At 49.8% G+C, this 24,626-nt stretch overlaps 1 protein-coding gene across 1 annotated transcript in view; it reads right to left on the bottom strand.

The window, feature by feature from the left end:
- Positions 1 to 277: 277 nt before the first annotated feature.
- Positions 278 to 24,626, bottom strand: part of PFDN1 (prefoldin subunit 1) — a 33,224-nt gene continuing 8,875 nt past the window's right edge. The window contains exons 3-4 of the mRNA XM_064671514.1: positions 16,347 to 16,431; positions 278 to 440 (exon numbers count right to left, since the gene is read on the bottom strand). Of these exons, the coding sequence (XP_064527584.1) occupies positions 357 to 440; positions 16,347 to 16,431 (169 nt within the window). The 3' untranslated portion in view covers positions 278 to 356. The remainder of the gene's footprint in view (positions 441 to 16,346; positions 16,432 to 24,626) is intronic.

The raw sequence follows: 24,626 nt of genomic DNA, 5'->3' as shown, positions 1-24,626 counted from the left end.
GTTCCATGCCCATGTCTGTGCCCATGCCCATGCCCATGCCCATGTCCATATACATGCCCGTGCCCATGTCCATGTCCGTGTCTGTGCCAGCCCTCCCAGCCTCCCTCTTCCCCCACCACCACTCTCCAGCAGGACCCCTCCACCAGCCTCCCCTGGTGCCCACTCTGGGCAGCACTCAGGGGGTGTCTGCAGGACAAGGGTACAGCTGCTCCAGGGCAGCAGGATTCCCTGCAGGCCCCTCACCCCAAATCCCACCACACCCCCCCATGAGAGCAGCCAGAGAGACACGAGTTTTATTGAGGTGGGGAAGGAGGGGGCAGGCTGTGGGGATCAGCCCAGGGCACCCAGGGGGGCCACTACTGTGCCCTGCGGGCCATCAGCATCTCCCGGATATTGTCCTCTGCTTCCTTCACACTCCGCTCCAGGTACGACTTCTTCTGCTGCAAGGCAGAAAGCAGAGGAGAGTCAGGGTCCCCCAGCACACACCAGGGTCCCCCAGCACACACCAGGGCCCAGGGCCACCCAGGCAGAGCTGGCCCAGCCACCCCCCACCCTGCCGGTGTCCCCAGGTGGGGACAGTGGTTACACGTTCCCAGAGGCACAGGGGCACTGGTAATGTTTTACACAGACTTTGAATTTTGTTCCCACTGAAACCTCCCCTGAAAAAAAAGTGGGAGACGTGAACCACAGCAAGGAAGGAAATCAAATCAGATCCTGTAACTCCTGGAGCCCAGAGAGGGACTAACATGCTGAGGCCTCCTTATGGAGACACAGCAAAACTCCCTCCTTGGGCACAAAAGGCTCTTTTTCCCAGCTGGGCCATTTTCTAACCCCAGACCCTCCTTTCTATCAGAAATTCCCTGGCATAGTCACCAAATACGTGTGTTTCCTTAATCATCTGTAATTAGGCTGGGCTTGGCAGGGAAGCAGCCCCAAGCCGTGCATCCCAAGATAGGAATTCAGCATGCAGCGTTTTTTCCTGCTAGCCTGGGTGCTCCTCTGTGACTGGAAAAATCAGCACTTGGCTCTCCTGACTATTTTCTCTGGGTTTCCAAACAACAGACACAACAGTCTCCTCCAGCAGTGTTGCTGTGAGCAGGGGTGGGCCCACTCCATGACTGGATGGGGGGCCTTGGGAATGTCCCCAGAGCTGGGCTTGCCCTCAGTGGCACCTGCAGCACCAGGCCTGCTGTCCTCACAAGGGGCTGGGGGACACTTTGGCACAGTGCCCCCTGCCCCATGGGCGTCACAGCCCCACACAAGCCCAGGGAGCTTGTATTGATAAGCACTGGCAGGATTGTTATTGAATTCCAGAGTCCAGGTCTCAGCCCAGACCATCCTGCCATGGGCACCTTCCCAGGAGGTGAGCACCAGGAGCCCAGGATGGCAGGAATGACCCCCAAAGGCCACCCAAACCAAGCACAGGTGAAGGGCAAGAACTGCTGATGCTGCCCTGAGAGCCTCACCCCAATTCCTGTGATCCCACAGGAGCTGGGACCCACAGTGCTGAGAATCCCATTAGCCCATGGAGCAGCAGTCCTGCTGCCACCACTGTCCCTCCATCCCTTGCTGTCACATGGCTGCACACTCGGCTGGAATGCCCATGCCATGAGGACAACTCTCCCAGCCCTGTTCCTAAAGGCTGAAGGGCTTTTATTTAAACACTAAAGGTTGTTGGTGACATCCAGGGCCAGGGATACAGCCAAGGAAGGGCTCCTTGTCCCTCTCCCGGGGTCCCTCTCGCTGACAGGAACTGCTTTTGAGGAAACCACAGGGAGAGGAAGAGCAGCCACAGGTTCCCACTGTCAGTGAGTCAGTGACACACCAGCAGGACACTGTCCCCACACTGCCCGGACAGGCGTCGAGGGATTTCACACATAGGGAACTGAGCCTGAAGGCTGCAAGAGGTCACAGGGCCTGGAAAACCCTCGTGGGTCTGAGCTCTGCTGACCAGAGCAGAGTGGCAGCAGTGGAGCTGACTTCTGGTCAGTCATTTATTGCTAAAACCATTTTTTCACGCCATTAAATTAGCCTATGAAATGGTTCTGCCTTTCTGCCCTCTCCCCTGCCATGTCCCCCACGGACCCACACTGCCCATTCCTGCACAGGGACATGCTCTGCCCTCCAGGGGAGCAGGGCTGCCAGAGCTGCACAGCCCGTGGCAAAGGCACAGGCTTTAATGCCATTTCTGTACTCGAGCAGCACCGGCAGCCTGAGGCAGGTGAGGATTGAGGGAAATTTTTCTTTCCCTCAATCACTCTCCTTGGTCACACAATGTCTGGGATGAGAGGATCTGGGCTGGTCCCGACACTTTTACTCCTTCCTCCCAGAAGCAGCCTGCAGGGAGTCCCATCCCTGGGCTCCAGGAGCATCACTTGGGCATCCAGTGAGCCCCGCACCCGCAGCTGGGGGGCTGCAAACCTCCCAGTGAGTCCGGCAGTGCCGGAGCCAGCACGGGGGCTGATCCCACTCTGACCCCCGGATCACGGGCAGCGAGGAGCAGACGGGCGCCACATTTTCCGAGACACGTGGCACAAACGAGGTGTTCCTTCCCCAGGAACTGCAGCCCGGTTTCTGCTTCGGCAATCACCGGAGAAGCAGCAGGAGCCCGCGTGCAAACCCCTCCTCACCGCGATTACTGGGGTCTAGACAGGAAACTCCGTCTCTCCCGCCGAGCGAGGGCTGACACACGCTCTGCCTACTCACACCAGAGCCCAGAGACACGGCAGCGCAGCTCTGAAGTCACGCTGGAGGCTGTTCCGGTCCAGCCAGACCTGCCAGGCTGGTGGTATCTGTTCCCTGAACACCACCCCGCATCCCAAACCCCACCTCCAGCTTCCCCAGCTCACAGCTTTCATCTGCACTCGGCCTGGACTTGCAGCCCTAGTTAACCCTTTGTCCTCTGAGCCCCTGGTTTGGGCTTCACCTCAGCACCCTCTGAGCTGATGCATTTCCCCGGGAAGGTGTGTTCGCCCCTCCAGGTGGATCCTCCTCTGCTGCCACAGCAACCACAGCCCTCGGGAATTCACAGGGCAACACCAGAACTGCGCTGCTGGTTCGGGTCCCTCATTAGCCTAAAGGTGGCTGCTGCTGTCTGCAGCCTCTGATTTCACTTCTAGAGCTGTAGCTCCAGTGCTCACCAGTCAGGAGCCCAAGGGAACGTGGCAGCAGCCCCAGGGGACGTGGCAGCAGCCCCAGGGGACACGGCAGCACACTGGCTGCATGACCTGCGAGCTGCTGATCCAGAGCTCCTGCACACTCACCACATCAGTGCCCTAAGCTGCTCCCACCCTCCCCCAGCCTCTGTGGGCCTCTGGCCACCTAAAGTGGGCACCCAAACCAGCCCCAGATGCCACTGCCTGAAGCCCCAGAAATCCAGGGAAGGACAGAGAAAGGAGACTGGCTTTGGGAGGGTGGCGGAGGGAAGTAGCCACATGACACTGAGCTCCCAGAAAAGCCCCACTCCTGGCTGGGTCAGGCTCTGCAGGAGGCTGGGCAGTGCCCCGGGGTCTGTCCCCCTGCAGTCACACCGGGAGTGTGGCAAGGCAGTGATGAGGAAACACGGAGGGCACGGCAGGAAGCAGCTGATGTGTCAGCCACGGGCTCCAGCTGCAGTGAGGAGCTGGTTCCTCCTCCTGGGGCACAAGTCCCACGGCCACTTGCTATAGAGATTTTATTTTACCACGGTGCAGAACACACTTGTGGGGTGTTGCTGAAGCTTATTTCAGAGGAACAGCCTCTGACCAACCCCTGCCAGCCCCCACTGCTCCCAGGAAAAGGCCAGTGTGTTCCCATGACCCAGGCACAGCTCACTCAAACAGGGAGGGATGACCTGGGACTGCAGGTCCTGTCAGAGCTGGAGAAGCTTCTCCCCCACAAAGTGAGAAAAGGGAGCTGGAAGCTGCATGGAAGAGGGCACGTGGGAAGGGAGAATTAATTGCAGCTACACATTTCCAGGTGGACAGCACGCTTTGCACACACCCCAAAACCGAGCCAGCTGACCTGCCCCAGCACAGGACAAGCTCTTGAATCCTCACATGTTCCCACCACAGGCCACCCACCAGCTCTCATCCACTCCCTTATCTGTGGTGACAGCCCCCTGATCCCCTCCTGCCCCTCACAGAAAGGGCTCTGCCATCTGCACTGGGACACGAGACCAACACAGAGCCACTGCCCCAACCCAGCTGGGTCTGGGCCTCCTGCAGAACAACTGAGAAGATGCCCCCAAAAACCCAGTGCAGTCAATGTCTCCCAGCCCACAGTTTCCCAATTTCTTTAAGCTAATCCTACTGCCAGCAACAGTCCCTTCCCCAGCCAGGAAGGGCTGCAGCACTTGGGAACGAGACAAACCACAGCCCTGATGATCTGTCTCAAAACCAGCCCCAAAGGAAGTGTTCTCACCTAAATCTGCTTTCTGGAAGCAGGCTTGCCATGCTAACGACTGCCTGGCACTGGGATGGAGGGATGGAAGAGATGACCAAGGACTCCTCCTTGGGCAGCAGAGCCAACCCCACAGGCTGGGCCTCCCACCACCTCCTGGGGGCCCAGGAGCTGGGATCTGCACCTCTCCTGCCCCTGACTGCAGATGTGCCACCAACCTGGCCCATACTCTCCCCTTCAAGCTCTTGGGAGCCTTCCCCACTTCCAAGGCTTCCTGTAGCCTCCCTAAACCAGGCAAGGGGTGAACCTGTGTGTGGTCAGTACAGCTGCATGGAGTAAAAACACCACCTCCCATGTCATCAGAGATGCAGCCAAAAATAGGACTGGCCACTCACGCAGCCCCATCTGACAGGCAACACATGTGCACCTCCTAGGAACCCTTCCCAGGAGGAAGGGTGGCTGTGCAGCCAACAGCTCCACCAACAGAGCCACAGGGCCCATCAGGGAAGGTACCACCACAGAACCACAGAATCAGCTAGGCTGGAAAAGACCTCTGATATCATCAAGTCCAACCTCTGACCCAACACTACCTTGTCACCCAGACCATGGCACTGAGTGACACGTCCAGTCTCTTCTTAAACACCTACAGGGACAGTGACTCCACCACCTCCCTGGGCAGCCCATTCCAATGGCTGATCACTCTCTGTACAACATTTCTTCCTAATATCCAACCTAAACCTCCCTGGCACAGCTGAAGACCCAGCCCTCTTGTCCTACTGCTGGTTGCCTGGGAGCAGAGCCCGACCCCCACCTGGCTACAACCTCCTGTCAGGGAGTTGTAGAGAGTGAGGAGGTCCCCTCTGAGCCTCCTCTTCTCCAGGCTCAACAACCCCAGCTCCCTCAGCTGCTCCTCATAGGACCTGACAGCTCCAGCCCTGCCTGAAAGGAGGGAGGGGAGAAGAGAGGAGGGCAGGGAGCTGATATCCAATGGCCATATTGGGATGCAATGCCCACTGCCATGTCCTAGGAAGCTCTGGGGCACTGTAAGCCATGGCTCTGGGGGGCTGCCACCAGCCCCAGCTGGTGTGGGAAGCACACACTCCTGGAAGCAGCAGCTCGGCCGGGCTGTGCAGGCAGCACCACGAGCCAGCCCTCGCCACGCACGCTTCTGACCAAGGCGTGCCAGCACAGCCAACCTGCACACCCTGGCACGGGTGGGTACAGCCAAACACTGCCAGGAGACTCGCCCCTGCCATCACCCTGTTCCTCAGCTCTCCCTTGCCCTTCGCTCCCCACCACGAGCAGCGCTCGCTCCCCGACCAGCTCCGCGCTGTTTGCTTTTGGCAGCGGCTGCGGAAGGACTCCATCAAATGCAAACACAATTACAGCTCACACCCTAAGAAGAAAAGGACTTGTGGTTAACAGAGGTGGCCCGTGGCCTTTTGACACGGCAGGGAAGCCACCTCCTGCTCCAGCCTCCCACCTCTGCTCCCGTTGCATCACGCTGTTGGAGAAGCTGGTGCTTCACGAGATGACGCACCCGGACCTTGCATTCCTGGCAGATTAAAGAGCCAGCATCCACAGATTCCACAGCAACAAAAAACTATTAATCAGCTCCTCTTGGATGGGCTTTTGATGATCAAAGCACTGTCTTTCCTCCAGTGCTGTGATTCAGACACCTTTGCCTTCAGGGAGAGCTGGTCAGGCACCGCCAGCCCCGCGTGTGGCAGGGCCTTGCCTCGAGCCGGTGGTTGAGCACAGCACGGCCCAGCATTCCCAAACAGCCCTGTGCTCCCTGTGGGAACAGGCACAGCAGCCCTGCCCATCCATGCTGCGGTTCACCTCCTGCTCACAGGTGAGTTTCCTGTGTCAAGTCATGGTTTATCACTCAAGGTTGACTTTTGCTCTTCAAATACCATTTCTCTCACATCACCTCAGCAAGAGGCTCAACCCTTGACCTGCAAACACAGATCTGCTTAAGCCCAAACAAAAACTGTTCCCATGGAAATGTCAGGATCTAGCACTGGAACATGCCTACTCATTTCAGCCTGTTCTTTCTTCTTCCCCTCCTTTGTTGCTTTTTTTTTGTTGTTTGTTTTTTTGTTTTTTAAACTGTTTTTCTATGGACTTGTTTTATACCCAGCTTGTGAGAACAAAGCGAGGTGGCAGGTCCCTTCCCAGGGAGCACCTCCCTATGGATCACAGCCTGCTTGGCTACCAGCCACCAGATTCTGGCATCCCACTCTCACGCTCAGAGGGCTTCCGTCGAGGAACGCTGCAGTCCCCAGGCATGAGGCAGTGCCTCAAACGGGAGCCCTGACACAGCTCATCTTGTGACACCGTCCCAAAAAACCTGCTGCAAGCCAAGAGCCTCTGTATCCCCCAAAGTTAACTCAAACCATTTTTGGAATTCCCCAAGGGAAAGTGATCAACGGATCCTGAGCTAGAGCTGGGAGCACGTGGGTGGCTGGAGAAGGATCTTTCCTGGGAGGAAGGCAAGTCGTGCTGCCCACGTGGGGGGGGCCAGGCAGGAGGGGCAGCCTGAGCTGCCCTCGCTCTTGGGGTCACCACTGCTGCTAAGGGGGCTGGAAATGCCCAAATTCCCTGCAGAGAACAGCGCTCCAAGTCATGCACCCTGGGCAAGGCAAACATTTCAGTCAGCCTGAGATGACGTGCCGAGGACGTGCCCTCTGCGTAACGGGATTTCACTGGGAACCCAGAAATGGGAAGGAGGTGGACCTGCTGAACAGCACCCAGCTGCTCCTGCTCCGGGAGAAGCCAAAATAGTGGGCACCAGCAACGGGGTGGGGTGGGTCTGCAGGCAGCCCTACGCCCTGGTGGGTCCACCCAGCACTGGTCCTCACCCAGTTCTACACCGTGGCACATGTACACACTGGGAATTAGCACTCTACAGCAACCACCAAATATTTAGATCTGCTCCAAGACTTTCCAAGCAGAGTTATTGCTCTCAGGAAGTTGCCCAGAGTTTGCTCAAGAGTGAATGATGTGCAATAGGAAGGGAGCCCAGCTGCTTTCTGACGACAGCTGCCGACAGAAGCATCATGATGTCATTTACCTAAGAGGAGAAATGATGATTCAGACCCTTGGGTTTCCCCTTCCACAAGGTAACGGGGACCCTCAGTCTCTTCAGAACCATCTGGATTTAAGTGTAAGAGAGGACATCAAACATATGAGTGCATGTGCCAACTCAGGAGGATCTTCAGAAGCACCTGCCTGCAGAACTGCTGGTGCAAATCCGCCTTTATTGTGTCCCAGTCCTACCACAGCACAACCAGCAGGGCTTCCCCCACCATTATCAAAGCTCCTCAAAACCCTGAGGAACACACTCTGAAAAAGCTAATTTGGGAAAGCCCCCACTGCCTCCCACGCTAGGTACCTTCAAGAGAAGAAGGGGCAAGGTAAGGGGCAGAAAGGCTGGCAGGCAGGAGGACTTTCTGCCCCAACCTGTGGCAGCTGCAGGGACCCACTGCTCCAAGCCACAGGACACAAAGTGCTTCCAGGAGAGCAGGAGACAGTTACTCTTTGTGACTGGGAAATGAGGATTATTCCAGTGAACTCCTGCACCCTACCCTGATGTGAACTACTACAAAAGCAAACCGGTGGGAACCTTTCAGTAGGTGGCAGCAGAAATGTATTATCAGCCCAGAGGATTCCTTTTGGGACACCCCTTCTTGGCATAATTCCCCATTTAAAGCAGTTTCCAGGGGTATGTTGCTCCAGGTCGGATACTGCACCCTCACCAGGCTTATGACAGCAGAGTCAGGTCAAACACACAGAACTTGGGGAGAGGAAACTCCCCCCGGTGCTGAAAATCCACCCGCTCCGTTTCGGCGGAAGCGTCTCTCACCAAACCGCCTCTTGCAAAATGTGGTAAGTTCCCTAACCCAGTGCCTCGGTTTCTGTGGTCCTGCAGAGCCAGTGTGGCTCACCAGGACACCTCCAGGCAATAGGACTTTTGCAAAAACCACACCACACCTTTCAGCCCTTGCAGTCCCTCCCGGCCAGACGAGGCCACTTCGGAAGAAAAACTGCTTCCATAAATTTCAAAGACAAACCAGCAACAAAAAGATGGTGTCGGCTCCCAACCAGGCAGCATCCCCCCTCTAATTCAGACCTCCCTGAAGTCAAAGCAGCCACGTGGTCACTACCAACACGTTTACCAGTAGAGCAGGGGGTGACCCGGGCACGGGGCCAGCAGGAAGCAGGAGGGCTGCCCCGCATACCTGGGAGCAAGGTGTGGCTTTGTAAAGCTGACTCAGGGCTGGGTCAGGGCTCCCTGACAGGCAGGAGCACGCTTTCCAAATAATCGTTTCCTGTTCTCCCCAGGCGAGATGGAGGAGGAGGAGATGGGAGCAGGATGGAGGTTTATCGGGCACAAACAATCCCCCTCCCCAGAGCTGCCTGGCACAAGGGCCAGCCAGGAGCCACTGCAGGGGCTGGTGACTAAGGCAAGGACAGCAGTGCTGGGGTTGTGACTAACTATTACTCATGCAAGGAGGAATTTGGAGAGGGACCCGCATCCAGCTCGGCTCGTTGCTTTGGATACTTTTGCAGCCATAAGCACAAAGGAGAGCTTTGACAATGAATCAGACCCTGCTTTACAATGACAAAGACAAGACTTATCGACCAACTTGGTGTTAAAATTTCAGTGTAATCATAAAAGCAGCTTAATGCTAATCAGAGGAAACAAGACACGTTTTCAGACCCAGATGACTAAATGTAGGGTCCTGGATGGACAAAACCATTTAAAGACAGCAGCAGAAGTGGGTTTTTTAATTAATCATAATGTATTTCACTTTCCTCTGAATTACAAAGGAATGTGAGTGTAATGGCAACAGTTGCTTGAAAAGCAAGTTGTTTAGGGTTTTTATAAATCAAGAGCAACCCTCCCCCAAAAAACCCCCTAAAACGAGTTCTGGGATACCTTTATTTTGAAAGCATGTCTAGAACTATCCTCTAAAAGAAGTTAAAAGGAAGCAAACAACCCTCATGTTAATTATTCTCCTGCTTTTAAAATCTACAATTATCCACCTAAAAATAAAGTAGGGACAGCGAAAGCAAAGAGTCATCAAATTCCAGTTCTCCCTTCATGAAGCCTTTGCCCTCTCAGCTGGTTTGTGTGCTTACTTTGCAGTCTGCAGTGCAGGGAAGACTAACAAAGAATTACTAATTAAGCAACCGCTTGCAAAAATCTGTGAGTTTGAAAACTTGTTGCGGTGAATGATTGGTCCAGATAGGAGATCCAGCCTTGCCAATGCATACCCACACATGTGATGATATAAATACACGTCATTCCACTCACATCAGCATCACCCCACAACCATTCTTCACAAAAATGTGGTGAGATACTCAAGTTTTTATAAGCCATCCCAGGTCTAAGGCCATCGATGACCCTTCTGGAGAGCTGGGAATCCCCTCTGAAATGCGAGGGTTTCTTTTCCCTGTGCCTCTTAAGATTCCAAAGTCGTGTTTTGTAACCAGTGGTTTGTGCACTATTTAACACATGACAAGCTTCTTACACAATTTTCAAAGCAGAACATAGTGTTATTTGATCTTTATCAAACAAATCTAACAGACGAGTAAGAGCCAGTACCTAAACAAACCAACCTCCTTCCCTGGGAGGACTGAGGAGCACTTGTTGCCTTTAAGAGCTGCAAGGTGCTCGCTGCACACAACCGACTTCCATCTGTCTGGGATGAGGGATGACTCAATCAGACAACAGAGAAACAGCCCAAAACACCCATGAAGTTCAGAACACAATCCTTTTGCCACCCTCACTTTTGACAAACAACAGTCAGACAGACCGCAAGGCTCTGAACATTAAGAAGTGAAGTCAGAGATTCCTCACAGCTGTGAAGGCCTGTTCTTCATGTTACCATCAGCAGTCAGTTCAGTAGAGAGGAAGAATTAGAGCAGCACTAGCTGTGCCCCAATTCCTCCAGGTTTTACCTTAAATTTGTATGGCCCCAGCCCAATGTCAGAGGGCCTCTCCACAAAGCAGGATTTTGTGCTCATAGTGTTAATTCTGTGTCCATTACACTCTCGACCTCCTCACTGTTGTTTTATCATTCTAAAGCCTATTTTTTCTCATTGCTCAGAGGATTTTTTATTTCAAAAATCAGGAATGAGAGCACAGATTCTCCTCCCTGTAGGACAGCCAGACCTATAGGAAAAAAAATGACCTTTGGCTACTCCTTCAAAACAAGGCTCTCATGGAGGGCAGACCACTGGTAACAGCTCTGCCCATGCAGGCTCTGCTTGCCCACAGGAGTGGCTGTGGATGCTCCACAGCTGACAGCAAGCTCAGGCAGGCAGCTGGACCACCCATGTCCTCAGAAAGCAAGTTAAGCCTCCAGCTTTGCAGCCTGAAATGCAGGACCAAGCCCTCAGTGAGGGCACAGACTTAGGCTTGGAGGACACAAGTCAGCAGAGTCAAGATGAAACACATTTCCCAGGAACTTCAGCAGGTCCAAATGTCTGTGTCCAGAGGAACCTGCCCAGACACCCACACACCCAGAGCCACACAAGATGCAGGGTATTGCCTGGCCTGGTCCCCACTGAGGGCCTGGCAAGGGTCTGTCTGCAGCTCATTTTCACACCAACATCCATCAGTTGTGGAGCTCCCACAGCTTCCTCCTGAAAAGTCCATACAAGCCCAAATGTATGGTAAATTCACTTCTGTACTCCATTTGTCCCCACATTAGGGGTCCTGCTTCCCCCTACAGCAAACAGAGGGACTGACCTTGTCTATGAAACAAGGGGCAACTTCTGTGACAAGGTGTGTTTAAAATCCCATTCCTGGTACGTGCATGTAGCCAGCAATGGAATGGGAGAACAGCACCTTCATCCAGAGTAAAATCTGCTCCAGGCCAATGCACAGAGGGTTATTCTTGAGGCTTCTCCTCTCCAAAGCAAACAGAAGCATTCCTTATTTTCCCCCTGTTTAGTCAAAAAGCCCACCACACATTCCTGGGCACTGGCCTACCCCGAGCCAACCAGGGGGTGAGAACCTCTGCACTGTAGATCCCTGGAAGGAACTGGGCTAACTCAGGAACGTCCCGACAACTGCAACCTTCTGGCGGGCACTTCGTGGTCTGGGAAGAGCACCACAGATCTCAAGAGACTTGTTTTCACCTCGTTAAAGCCACCCACAGAATTGGCCTCCATGTTGAGGGTTTTTAGTAAAAAAATGAAGGAGAGCTGCCCCTGGGGCACGTGGAAGCCGAGCAGGTCCATCCCAGCCATACCTGCCCCAGGCTCCAGCGCTTCTCCCCAGCCACACCTCACCTGCCGAAATCTTTGTTCCCACAGGGCAAGAAAACGCTGCTGTGGCAACCACCAGACTCCTCCAGGGCGGGGGCACCACCACTGTGCCTCAGGGCTGCAGCAAAGCCATTTTAAAGCTCCCAGAAAAAGAAGATTAGAGAAATGGAAGCCGCAGCACGAGCAAGTCTGAGCTCAGGCAGCGCCGGGGAAGAAGTCTGTGCTCACCACAAGGCTTTGCAATGCACTCACTTTGTAACTTCACCAGCTCCTCAAACACCACCTGAGGCTTTCAGTGTGGAGCACAGCAGTGCTTGAGGGCACAGTGATCCTTCCCCCCACCAGGAATGAGAGCACAGACATGTTCTGTGCAGGACAGGGAAACTGGACACAGTGTTTTGGGGTTCACGTGAAGGATTTCTGAATTAGAAATCAAGCCCTCAAGCTTTTTGATCAAGCTTTGTCTACTCCAGGCAGCCAGAGAAGAAACCAACCAGCCAAACTCTGCAGCAGTAAACTTTCAGCCTCCCACAGACATGTGAAGGCACTGCCTGGGAAACAAGCGCACAGCTATGTTGTGGTCAGAGTTTAAAACCAAAATCCAATTCAAGCAGAAAGCTGCAGGTTGCTTTTGCCCTTTTCCCGAAGGAGCTAAATTCAGTGGCACACAGCAGACAGAGCTGCCCAGCAGAGCCTCCCCCTTATTTGTTATTTTTAGCAATTTAGTCTGACAACGCCTGACAACTAAACAAGCTGAATATAGCAGGAGAGAAGGGGACTATCAGATATTATCAGAGAAAGCACACAGTGATAATCACTTTCTCCACCCCTAATGAAGAATCAATTTTCCATGTCTTTATAACATCATAGAGTTTGTTCTCTTTAAAATGCCACATTTAAAAACAGAATCCATGTAGCCCTACAATGGAAACGGATAACATTTCCTGAAACAAAGCATTGTTCCACCCCTCACATATCATGTTTCCTTAAAAACAAGGGAAGAAAAACATTACTTGGTTTTTCTCCTAATACTGCACAAACATTGCTGAGCTAAAAAGAGCCTGTGCTCATCCCTTTAGAATGCTTTCAAAATAGATTTAACACATACCCCCTGTACCGTGAAACACAACAAGAATTTGATAGTATCAGGACTGGAAAAATCCAATGGCTCCTGCTAAGCAGGACGTGTCCCATGCCCGTGTGTGAGGGAGCCTCTGGCACCAAATCTCTGGAGGTTTGGGTAAGCCCTGCTGGCACAGCCTGTCAGCAGGCACAGGTGTTGTGCCAGCAAGCCTGGGCAGTTTATTCGGATTCCAAAGGATTATGGACGAGCTGTGAAGTTCAGAATGCTACATGGGTACATATGAAGTTGACAGGCTGAGAAACCTGGGGAGAAGAGAAGGTTGTGTGGATACCTCACAGCACCTTCCAGGATCTGAAGGGGGCCTAACAGGGAAGCTGGAGAGGGACTGGACTCTTCATCAGGAATTGTAGCGATATGACAAGAAGTAATGGGTACAAATTGAAAGAGGGGAAATTTAGGTTACATATACAGAAGAAATTCTTTATTGTGAGGGTGGTGAGACCCTGGCACAGGTTGCCCAGAGAAGCTGTGGCTGCCCCATCACTGGAAGTGTCCAAGGTCAGGTTGGATGGGGCTTGGAGCAACCTGGTCTGGTGGAAGGTGTCCCTGCCCATGGCAGGGGGTGGAATGAGATGAGCTTTAAGGTCTCCTCCAACTCAAACCATTCCATAACTCTGTATATACTTACATATTCATTTCCCACACAGCTTTCAGAAGAAGAGTAAAGTTACCTTGGGTTTGCTGCAGAATAACTGACAGCTCTGCACTGTCCCCTCGTCCACATCCAGACCCTTTGGAGCTTCCAGAATACAACTCCTCTCACCAAGTACAACCAACGTGTATTCCAGCCAACATTTATTTTCCCAGCCCTGTACAAGGACAGGTCTGTCTGTCCTTGCTGCTTTTTAAGGAGGCCCAAACCAGCAGTGTCCCATCAATTTTGTGATGCTGCCTTCAAGAAAGCAATGCACCACTGCAACAGCAGAGATTGGAGAGGGGGAAACTGCCAGAGGGAGAAAAGGAGCTTTCAATCCAGGCACAAAAGCCTTCAGAGTTTTCAAAGTTCACTGACAGCTGCGAATGTCAGGAAACCCAGCTCACACCTTTGGAGCAAGTTAGAGCCACATTTCCAGGAACAGGAACAGGCAGCACTCAGGATCTCTCCTTGCCACGCAGCTGGATGGATTTTCAGTAGAGCTCAGCAGTGCTGTGCTCCTCTGCAAACAGCACTGAGGTGGCAGGGAGAGCATTTCTCAGAATCAGGCATGTATCAAAAAATACATATTTCACAATCCCTTGGCAATAGTGTCATCACAGCAAGGCACAATTGCCTCAAGCTCAGGCTACATGAGTAACCAGATCAGCCACACCATCCTGGCCCTGGGGGATTACTCTGACCAGCCTGATTCAGCTATGCAAAATGAGAAATGTGAGTAAGTAATAAGGTAGTTAACAATGTAAAATATAAACCTAAGCTTTAAAGCCCTTCCAGCTTTAATAATGGATGGAGGGAAGTTTTAACCTTTCTTGGTTTGGTATTTATTTTACAATGATGCGGTGGAAGCACAAGGTCACAAAGTTTCACATTCTTTCCTGCTTCGGTCACAACTTGTTTTCAGGACAAGCAAAATCCCCTGCTCCTGTGATAAGTACTCTCTGAGCTGGATTCAGGTATTTCCCCCGAAATGTCAGTTGTCTAAGTGCTTGTCCTCCTCCATGGGGAATCCCTTTTCACAGAACTGCCAGAGCCAGCTGGAAGCAGATTAGTTAAAAGACGGACTTGAATGTTCACTTAAAACAAACTGTCAAACGTTTTGGCAAACCAAGCCCTACTCTCCATGATTAAAAAGAAAAACCGACCCACATGGCAACAACCTCTGCACTCCAACCACCTTTTGAGACAGTCACTATTGCTGGGAACTTCAATTCAATGGCCACAACCAGAGACTCAGCAACAGGGAGCTACAAAGCAGAAAAACAACATTTGCGAAGCAGCCGGGTCTGAGGCTTTGTGTGAGAATGGCAAAGGTTGTAATTTGGGGGGAATTCCATCCATTCTGCCCAACTCAGCGATCAGAAAGTTCAGGAGGTAAGATCATTCCCCACCAGGAACAGGAAGAAATCCAGATGCTGAAGGGCTGAAGGGCACAGTAGTGAAAAAGCTGACCACAGCCCCTGGAGCTGGCAGGGACCTGAGGGGCAGTTTTAAACAGAGGCTGCCCAGCCACACTCCACCTGCTTCCAAACCCAGAGGTGCTGCCATGAAGTCCTCCAACCCCAGTCACAGGGCTGTCTTTGCACAGTGCCATTGGCATCAGGGATGGCTCCACAGGTGCCAGGATACCATTGCTTTTATCACATAACTGTAAAAATAACTGTGCCTTGCCTCCACACCACCTTAAATATACAACCTGGCCACGGAGCACTCGTTTGCCCTGAGGTCTCATAAGCAGAAACACAAACCCCCTTAGTGTCTGGCACAGAAAACACTCCAGGCAACACAACCCATGGGGATGGGCTTACTCTGCAGCTCCCCAGGCAGGCTGAGTTTTAAGAAGGAATTAAAAAAAATACAAACTCAACTTCTACTTCAGTGTAAGTAGGGGAGAACAGAGACAGAACTGCACAGGTCTGAGTGGGTTTGAGCACTGACTTCTATTCCTGCTTGTCCCTGCTTAGCTGGTCTCCACACTCACTTTCTCCAAAACACTAAAGGGATAAGCAGCTTAACACAACTCAGCCTTTGCTTTCCCTGTCATTCCCCAAAGACCAATGAACAGGGGTTTGTATTAATGATACTTTAGGAGCATTAAGAAAAAAAACCACACTAACAGCCTTGGGAAAGTACATTTTGAACATCTTCTCTGAAGAACATGCAGCCATGAGAAGATAGTCAAGATTCACTAGATAGCTCGTTTGAACACTGGAACTTGCGCAGACACTACTTTTTATTTCCTAGATATCCTTCTCTGCCTTGAATACTCCAACCAGATAAACACGAGAACACAGAAGTGCTCTGACCACATTGTCAAAACAAAGTCCCATCTCCTCACAGATCCACTCATCAAGCAGATGCAGAGCAGAAGGACAAGACAGGCCTATATGGTACTTCCTCCTCATACTTTCCCACCCTCCAGACATTTTTAGCTCAGGGACTTCCTGAGCAGGATGCCATTTCTACATATTTGGTAATTCTCAATGGATTTCTCTACCATGAATTTGTGCAATTGTCCTGAGCCAGTGTAACCTTCTAATACCCACAGCACTGGCCAAGTTTCACGTCACTTATCTGCAGCAAATGACCACACCAGCATCCTTTTGTTTGTTTTAAACCCTGCTCCTACTAACCCCTTTGAATTCCTCACCCCCAGTTTTCACATCAGGACACAGAGTGAACGATCAATCCCTAAAGGTGTGCAGATCTAGGAAAGGAACCAAGGGCCGTGAGTTACTTGCAGGTTACTTGTAACAGGCTCTCTGTTTCCCCTAGTTACAATCCTTGAGAATGAAAGTTAACAGATAAAAATGGGATGTAGCAAATAGTATCTTGTTGACCTTCAGTGTCCTACTTTCAGCATTATTACCTGCCAAAACTTACCTCCAATTCCTTAATTTTCTCTTCGGCTATCCTCTGTTTTTCTAAGAGCTGATTATGAATCACTCCTTTGGGCTGGAGAATAAACCTACAAGTTAAAAAAAGCAGAGAGAGACAACGTTGGATGTTTTTTACAGCTGTGTGCACCCAGCTACACACCAAGTTAAACTACAGCCACCTCTCCTAAGTGTTCATCCTCATCCCTGTGTTTGGGACTGAGGCAGGAGAAATTCCTCTGCCAGCTCACAGAGGTTGGTCCCAAAGGCTCACCAACCTCATCCATGCTCTTGGAGGATGAACATGGATGCACACATATCTTCCCTTGTCATTCAGTGTCCTTGAATGATCTGGAAGCAGTTCTGGCACACAGACAGCAAAGGGAGTCTGTCAGCATCTTCTCTTCAATGGGATTTAAACCAGTTGTTTGCATGCAGTCAAGGAAGACTCTTCCAACAGGTAAAAGCCATTTATTACCTGTGTAGTGCTTGCAAGGTGAATAAACCTGCACAGTAAAACCAAAGGTTTCCACGGGGAAAGGCTGAAGGAGGTGGTGTTGTACAACCTGGAGAAGAACAGGCTCTGGGGAGACCTTACTGCAGCTTTTCAACATATAAAAAGGGCTTATACGAAAGACAGAGAGACTTTTGACCAGGGCCTATCATGACAGGACAAGGAGCAACAGTTTTAAACACAACAGGCCAGGGTTAGGTTGGACATAGGGAAGACAGTTTTTACTGTGAGGGTGGTGAGGACCTGTCACAGGTTGCCCAGAGAAGTTGTGGCTGCCCCATCCCTGGAAGTGTTCAAGGCCAGGCTGGAGCAACATGGGCTAGTGGAAGGTGTCCCTGCCCAGGGCAGGGGGATTGAACTGGATGGTCTGTGAAGATCCTTTACAACCCACACCCTTCTGTGATGTGACAATAGAGAGACAGGTGCTTCCAGCAGAGAGCCATGGAGCTTTCACAGCTCCAATTCTCAGTCCTTGGCTTTAACCCACCCCTCACTGACCTCCAAATTTCCATGCTTTCACCTGCCAAGGTGTTTTTCTGTGGGAGGAAAGTGGTAGTTTTTAACTGGAATTGCAGCCACTGGTTTCCACTTGTTCTGTTTTCAATTGTCAAAGGGATCTGAAAGATGCATCCACAACATCTCAGTCCTTGCAGTCCTGCTCACCAGCAAGCAGAAAGCTGCCTGCCTCACTCAGAGAAGCCCCTGAAGGAGCACCAGCATTCAAAGCAGCTCTCCAGCACATGGCACTGTCATCCCAAAAAGAGGTAAAGGACAACTAAGTTCAAACGAATTTGAGGAACCCTCCATGGTTGCTTTTCATCCTTCCAGACATAAAGAATGCACAAGCTGCAGATTCAACCCCTTCCCTACTTAGAAAGTCCCCCAGGGGATTTAGAAGGAGCCTCCAAGGGTCATACCAATGAGGTCAAGGTCTCCTCCAGCACCAACTAGGGTCAATGTCTTCCTGCCAGGTGACAGGAGCTCGTGCTTGAACGGTTAAAAAGAGCAGCTTTAGACAGGGCAGAATCAGAGCACATTCCCCGTCTGCTACAGAAAATTCTGAAATCAGTTTGCAGTGTCATCTCCCACCACAAATTACATTATTAACATGTTTGCTCAGGGCCTGGTAAACACAAACACAGATCTGCCACTTGGCTGGAACCCCAACGGACTCTGCATCAGCAACGCAACGGCCAAAAGGAAAACTCCCTGCCACACACATTCCTGACACGCATGGGAGCAAATCTGTGGTTAATTATAACAGGTTTCCAATTAAAACTCTCTTTGGGGTTGCTATTAACTGCATGTAGTGATCACCTCCTCCTCCTCCTCCCTCTTCTCTCCCTGTTCCACTTCACCTCCTCTTTTCCACAGGAATTTCCGCTGTATCTTTTATGTCGCAATTTTCTCAAATCTCTCCTTGTTTCTTCCCAGTCTCAGCTCATGTTTATTGCTGGCTTTATCATCTTAATTCTCTATCTGCTTCTGTTCTTACCAACACAGCTCACTCAGACTCTCTCAGTCTCCCTTTTCCCACTAGGTACACACAGTGGTAATGGTTTGGGGTCCTAGCACACACCAGGCCGCTGAAGTAAAACGCAGGTTTTGCCCAGTCTTGTGAAAATCAAGTCCAAAACCACCCTTCCAGGAAAGAGGAGTTATTTACATTGCTATTAGATGCAGAGCCAGACAAGAGTTTTTTTTCAGGACCATCAGCAACCACATCATTCTGATGCTCTTACCTCGAGCCTACAACACCGGAATAAAAATCATCAGCCTTCACACACACAGCCCTGTAGATTTTGCAGTGAACACTCAAACTTCGCCTGGTAAATACTCAAGTTTTGCCTTATTTCTGCAGCAGCTGCCATTGGTGAAAACCAAAGCTGCAAGATGCCCTCTGTACACAAAGCCATCAGTCCCTTCCCACGTCACCGCTTCCCCGAGCCTGCCCGTGTATGTGAACATTTCCTGAATTATTTCCTTTTTTGTGGGGGCAGCAAAGAAGAATGGAATCCCTTCTCATTTGCTTCCCCAAACTGTACAGCAAGATTGATCATTTTGGTTTCCCTGACGTCCCTGGTCTAAAAAACAACATTCACCACCGACACAGCTTGAGCAATTTTCCCCGTGCTGCAGCTGGGAAGGTCCCGGCGCTGGGCGATCCCGACTGGCTGGGAACAGCCACGGGCACCAAAACCTCCGGCTGACTTCACTTCTATTCTGCAAATGTCAACAGCAGTCATTGGGGAAAATATCCTCCCTCCCAGCCTCCTGCAATGCTCTGGTAGACGTGTGACAGCAAATTAAAATGGGATGGCTGAAGTTAGCACTGACGGGACTTGTGCGGGCAGCTGGGCACAAGCACAACCACCCCCGTTCTGGCTGCTATGAAACAGAGGGCTGGAACCTGTGTCCATTCACACTCTTGCTCAGAAGCAGAGCAGATGTCCCTGCCTTGGCCAGCAGCATCCTGCAGGTCTTCACCAGTACTGTCTTCAAGCCACTCCTTTGAATTCCCTGCCACGAGACCACAGAGCCCTCAGCCTAAAGCACACAGATGCTGCCCTGGAAGCTGCCAAAGGCCAGTTCTTTGAAAGCTGAAGTTATAAATCCAAAATCCACAGTTAACTATTTCAATCTGGCTTCACTTTCCAACATAAGAAGGACTCAAAAAACTCATCAGTTTTTTAGCATCTAGTTTGGGATGAACACATGATAGGCCAACACCTTGGCCTAAGCTTTCACCTATGGAAATAATGTGGTTTATGGTAGCACCCGGAAAAAGCAGAAGCTTGTTCTGCTCATTAAGCAAGAAGTGCTGCAGGGCACTTGTAATAAACCAGAGTTTAAATTTAATCTAAATTCCATTTTTCCAATTACCCTAAGTAATACACCAACTTGATGATATTTTTTTCTCCTCACCAACCTAGAGAAATAGGTCAGTGTCATTCTGCTGCCTGGTTTCAGTTAAATGGAGTTATTTTATTTACAGATTTTCAAGCTCATGGAAGAACCATGGGAAGTTCTGAGGACTCCACAGCTCTGCTGGAGTCCATGGGAGGCTCCCTGAGTTCTTATATGTTGAACTGGGATGGAGTTTAAGTACTTCCAGTCCACAGAATCAAAACCAAATCTTCTCCCAGATAAGTGAGTTCACCTGTATCTGCCTTCTCTCAGAGAAATGTCACAGCACACACTAACTTGTCAAACATGACACCTACACTATCAAATAGTGACTCAAAAACATGTTCAGCACCATTTCAGTAATTACAAAGCTTAGAAACGCTCACCTCTTCACACAGGAACTTTGATACTGTTGTTAAATTAACATCAGAAATATCTGGGTCAGAATGGACAAGTTCACCCCATCACAGCACCAAAACCTGCCTGAGTTCAGGAAGTGTTCAGACAATGCTCTCAGGCACACGGTGTGATCCTTGGGGTGTCCTGTGCAGGGCCAGGAATTGGACTCAGTGATCCTAAGGGATACCTACCAACTCAGCATATTCTAGGATTCAGCTGGCCACCCATTTCAAAGGGAATGGCCAGTAAAAACAGAGCAGGATTTGCCCCATTCCAGAGAACTGATAATTTTTCCAATGTTCCCAGATAATGGTAAAAACAAAACAAAGAAAATTAGAAAAGGAAACTGCAGAGGAGTGGGGTCCTCGAGGACAGCAGTGTTCAGCCAAACCTGGGCTGCCAACCAGAACAGCTCCATGGAGCAGAGCCAAGAGGTTGCCAGTTGGCTGTACCTATGTGCTCCAGTCTCCCAGTGACTTCTGGTTCTCAAGTGCAACACGAGGAACAAAAATAGAGCACGAGGGAACTGAAAGAGAAACCTCGCTCTAAATATTCCCACTTGTTTCTATTTTCCTCCCTCTGCGAGCTCCACATCAGGAATTTTGTTTCCCCAAGGCAGAGAAAGTGGTTTATATACACTCTCTGAGGCTCTTGTTTCCTTCTGAAGGGACCTCTTACCCCTTCCCAACTGTCATTTTCTTTTATAATTTTAGTTTGATCAGTGTTTATACTGCACTCCCCGATGCTCTGGCCCAAATGGCCTTCGGGCTCTCATCAGGTCAGCAGTGCTGCCCCACTCCATCATCTGTCTGCTCCTTTGTGTCACACATTCACACCCACAAAGTGATGTTACCCCAGTGTAAGTAATTCCATAACTCAGCCATAACATTTGCACCAAAATGTACTGTTTATTTGACTTTGAGACATAATATTAGATACTCGAAGTTTTGCCTCTTAATGAATGAGGTTATGGAGATGTTTGTTCAGCACACGCCACTCTTCATTATGACATACAAGTCATTAAAGTTATTAAAGGTGGAGTCCCAGTGATGCTCATAGTTCACGTTTTCCATGAAGAATCCCTACTTTCTTACTTGCAACTGCAACAAACTTCAGCCTTTATGCCTGGAGCTTTCAGCCTCTCCCTTGCTGGTTTAGGGAACATGGTTCCAGTGTCTCTCCTGCCTGCTTTGCCAGTGCAAGAGGCAGTTTGTGTTCAAGCATTAAAACCAGGAGGGAAGGAGCCCCACAACAGACCACGGGACTCTCTCCAGCCAATCTGCAAACAACCCTTCCCACTTGGCTCCACACAGATCCCTGTAAGAATCAGCACATGGCACCAGGGGAAGCCTAAGCTTTCCCCGTGCCAAGATGGATACACAGCCCTCTGCCTAACTCCAGAGAGAGACAACTTTACAGGCAGCAATGTCCAGTGCTATTTTGCCAGAATATTGATGAACAACAGACCTAAAAGTCCGTTCACCTGGCTCCCAGCTCACATAAAGAGTCACTGCTACATCGCTTTACAGTTCTCGTTGGGTCTGGGAAACTCTCTACAAAAACCTAAGATACTGAAAACAAACAACTTTCTCCAAAGCCATAACATTATTTTAACATGTTTATTGTGTTTCTAAACAACCTAACGTGGTGTGGTATAACACAGTAGTTATTTACATGGAAAATGCTGCTCCTTGAAACCAAGCGCTTCCACCAGACTGTTCCGTGAGAAAAGTTGGGCTAAGCTCAGTCATGTCCTTATCTATTTAGAGATGCTTTTTAATTCTGAACTTGCACTGCTGCTCAAGCCTTGAGCAGACTCAGTAGGGGATTACTGCATTTTAAGTACTGTTCAAAGCCAATGGAACAAAGGCTTCCAAGGAGCTGATCCCAAGCAATCTAGCTTGATTGAACCAAAGCCAGTCGTGCACAATTGCCAGAACCCAGTAGTCCCCTTCCACTCTCCCAGGGTCTAATGATGCTTCTGTAAATGATTCTCTTAGCAGCTCACAACAGGCCCTGCTTTTACCCCAGCAAATTCCAGTTTTAGTCATCCCAGATGAATTACCCAGTTCCAAACAAGACAAGGAAGCAATATTAAAAAAAAAAAAAAAAAGAAAGAAAGAAAGAAAAATCATCACTAATTATAGCTTGTGCTGCCACCCTTCATGTCTAAGGGTTTCGCATTTTTTCAGGCTGATTTTGACTTTCCCATCAACAGATCATATGCCTTAACTAGAGCTGGTTCAGAACAGATGGAGTTGGGACAGATGAGTTGAAGCTTTCCCTGTGTTTGCACCTATTTTAGTGGTCAGTCGTCTCAGTGGGTCGCCCTCGATATACCCGACCCCAACTATTCCCACATACCTCGCAGCAAAACAAATCCCCGCGGCTTATATCGGGAGGATTATACACGAACACATTCCAAGGAGCAGCAGTTCGCAGCTCACGTGTCCTTTCTCCGCTGCCCTCGGAGAGGTGGACGAGCACCGGGAGCTGTTTGGGCGGCAGGACCCAGCCGGCCACACCGGAGACGGGGATGAGCCGCGCTGGACGCCGGCCAAACCCCGGCTTATGTAGGCCCCAACAAGGGTAACTTTTACTCAGATGAACGTCTGTAAGCCATAAACCTATTTGCTTTAAGGAGCTAAAGGAATTGAACAAAGAGTGCCACCCCGTTTGCTTCCTCAAACCTCTGCTCCGACCGTCCCGGCGCGTCCAGCCCCGCCGAGGGGTTTGGGCTGCGCTTCGGGGCCGTGTTTACATTGAGCTGTCACTTTTTTTGGGGGGGGATCTGTCAATAGCTACAGCATATTACATTACCCCAAGCCAAGATAGCAACACAGCTTGCAAACAGCAGTTTCTGCATTGCCAGACACTTAACTAGATGGTAGATTTATACCATTGTTCATGCTTGGTTCTTTAAAAAAAGAAAGCAGGAATATACCTCTAAGTGTGTATTAAACATAGAACAGCCCAAAATAATAACATAGTACTGTGGGCTGCTTTTAACGAACATCATAAATTCTTTTAGAAGGCTCAATCGACATAAATGGAATTCAAAAAAAAAAAAAAAAAAAAGAGGCAAGCAAATGCCTCCCTCCTATCATACAGGAATTCATAACATCTGAGTTTCAAACCAGTGGGAAAACAGCAAGCACGACACGAGTTCATGGAATTGAAATCTCTATCAGTAGTTTCTCTTCACTGTAGTCCTGGTTTGGTGTTTTTATCTTCTAATTTTGCTTTAATATCGTTCATTAGTATGTAGAAATGATGAGCTGTAGCCTGTTTAAGCCAGGGGAACGCAGAGGACAACAACACTCCAACCAGCACATGCACCTCAAATAGATTTCTTGCAGTCTGGGTTGTGCCATATTTGAAAGTTGCAAGCAGCAGAAAACAGAAACAATTTTTCCAATAATAGGGAGTCAAGATCCATTTCTAAAGTCTGCTCTATTTTTAAGAATTCCCCACAAATTCCTGTGGAAGAATGTTTAAAAAAAAAAATAAAAACTCCAACATTTCATGAACATGCACCAAGGAAAACATAAACAAGCAAATGTTGGTGTGATTACCCTGGTCAACCAATCCTAAAGAAATTTCTATTTTAATTTTTTTTTTTCCTATTGGTAAATCTTTTGTGATCAGAAAGGTGAACTTTGCAGTAGCAAATGAAGTGACATGGAGATGCTGCTACACTTTGACAGGCAAACTTATGCCCTTCTTGGCAGCAGCCCTTCCCCAAGAACCTGTACAGGAAAACTAGCAAAATCTGGATACACCTCTTTCGAAAAACAAATCCATCCATGGTTGCAACAAAAGAATTAAAAAAAAAAAAAAAGGCTTTCTGCCTTGCCTGACAGGAAACCTTTGAAATGCAAAGTGAGTAGGAAGACCCAGCCTGTGGATAAATAGCACAGCCTTGGCTTCTGCACATCCCAAATCCTGCTACAACAAAGCATCAAAGCACTACAGCAAACATCACAGCAGTGGAGGCAAAGATAACCGAGCCAAAAGAATTCAAGCATAACACTAATAGACAGATATTTCTGGATTCTGGAGCTAAATTAGCCAGCACCAAAACAATCACACTGCTGTGTCCTAATCAGCAAGAACAAACTTCTTAGAATCAGCATCTGGGGACCAAAAAAAGGCTGGCTGTTATTTTGGAAAATCATTTCTTCTCAGAAAGCCTGAGTTATTTATTTTTCTCCCAAACTGGCTGAAACATTCTGTTAATTCAGCAAATAGTTTTGGAGAAAACAAAGTAAGAATTCGAGACAGAAGTCGTCTTGCATTTGGTTCAAGATTTGATGCAGCACTTTGGGTTTTGCATCTCTGTGTTAAACTGGTGTTAAATGGAGTTCTCATCCCACAGGATGGGTTTCCTTGTGTTTCATTCAGTGTTTTAATGCAGAGGTCATGAATGAACTCCTCTTTCTTTCAGGCTTTGAACAGGCAGCAAGG

Source organism: Pseudopipra pipra, chromosome 15 (genome assembly GCF_036250125.1).
Source record: "Pseudopipra pipra isolate bDixPip1 chromosome 15, bDixPip1.hap1, whole genome shotgun sequence".
NCBI classification, from domain to species: domain Eukaryota; kingdom Metazoa; phylum Chordata; class Aves; order Passeriformes; family Pipridae; genus Pseudopipra; species Pseudopipra pipra.
This window is presented reverse-complemented; position numbering and strand designations above follow the sequence as displayed.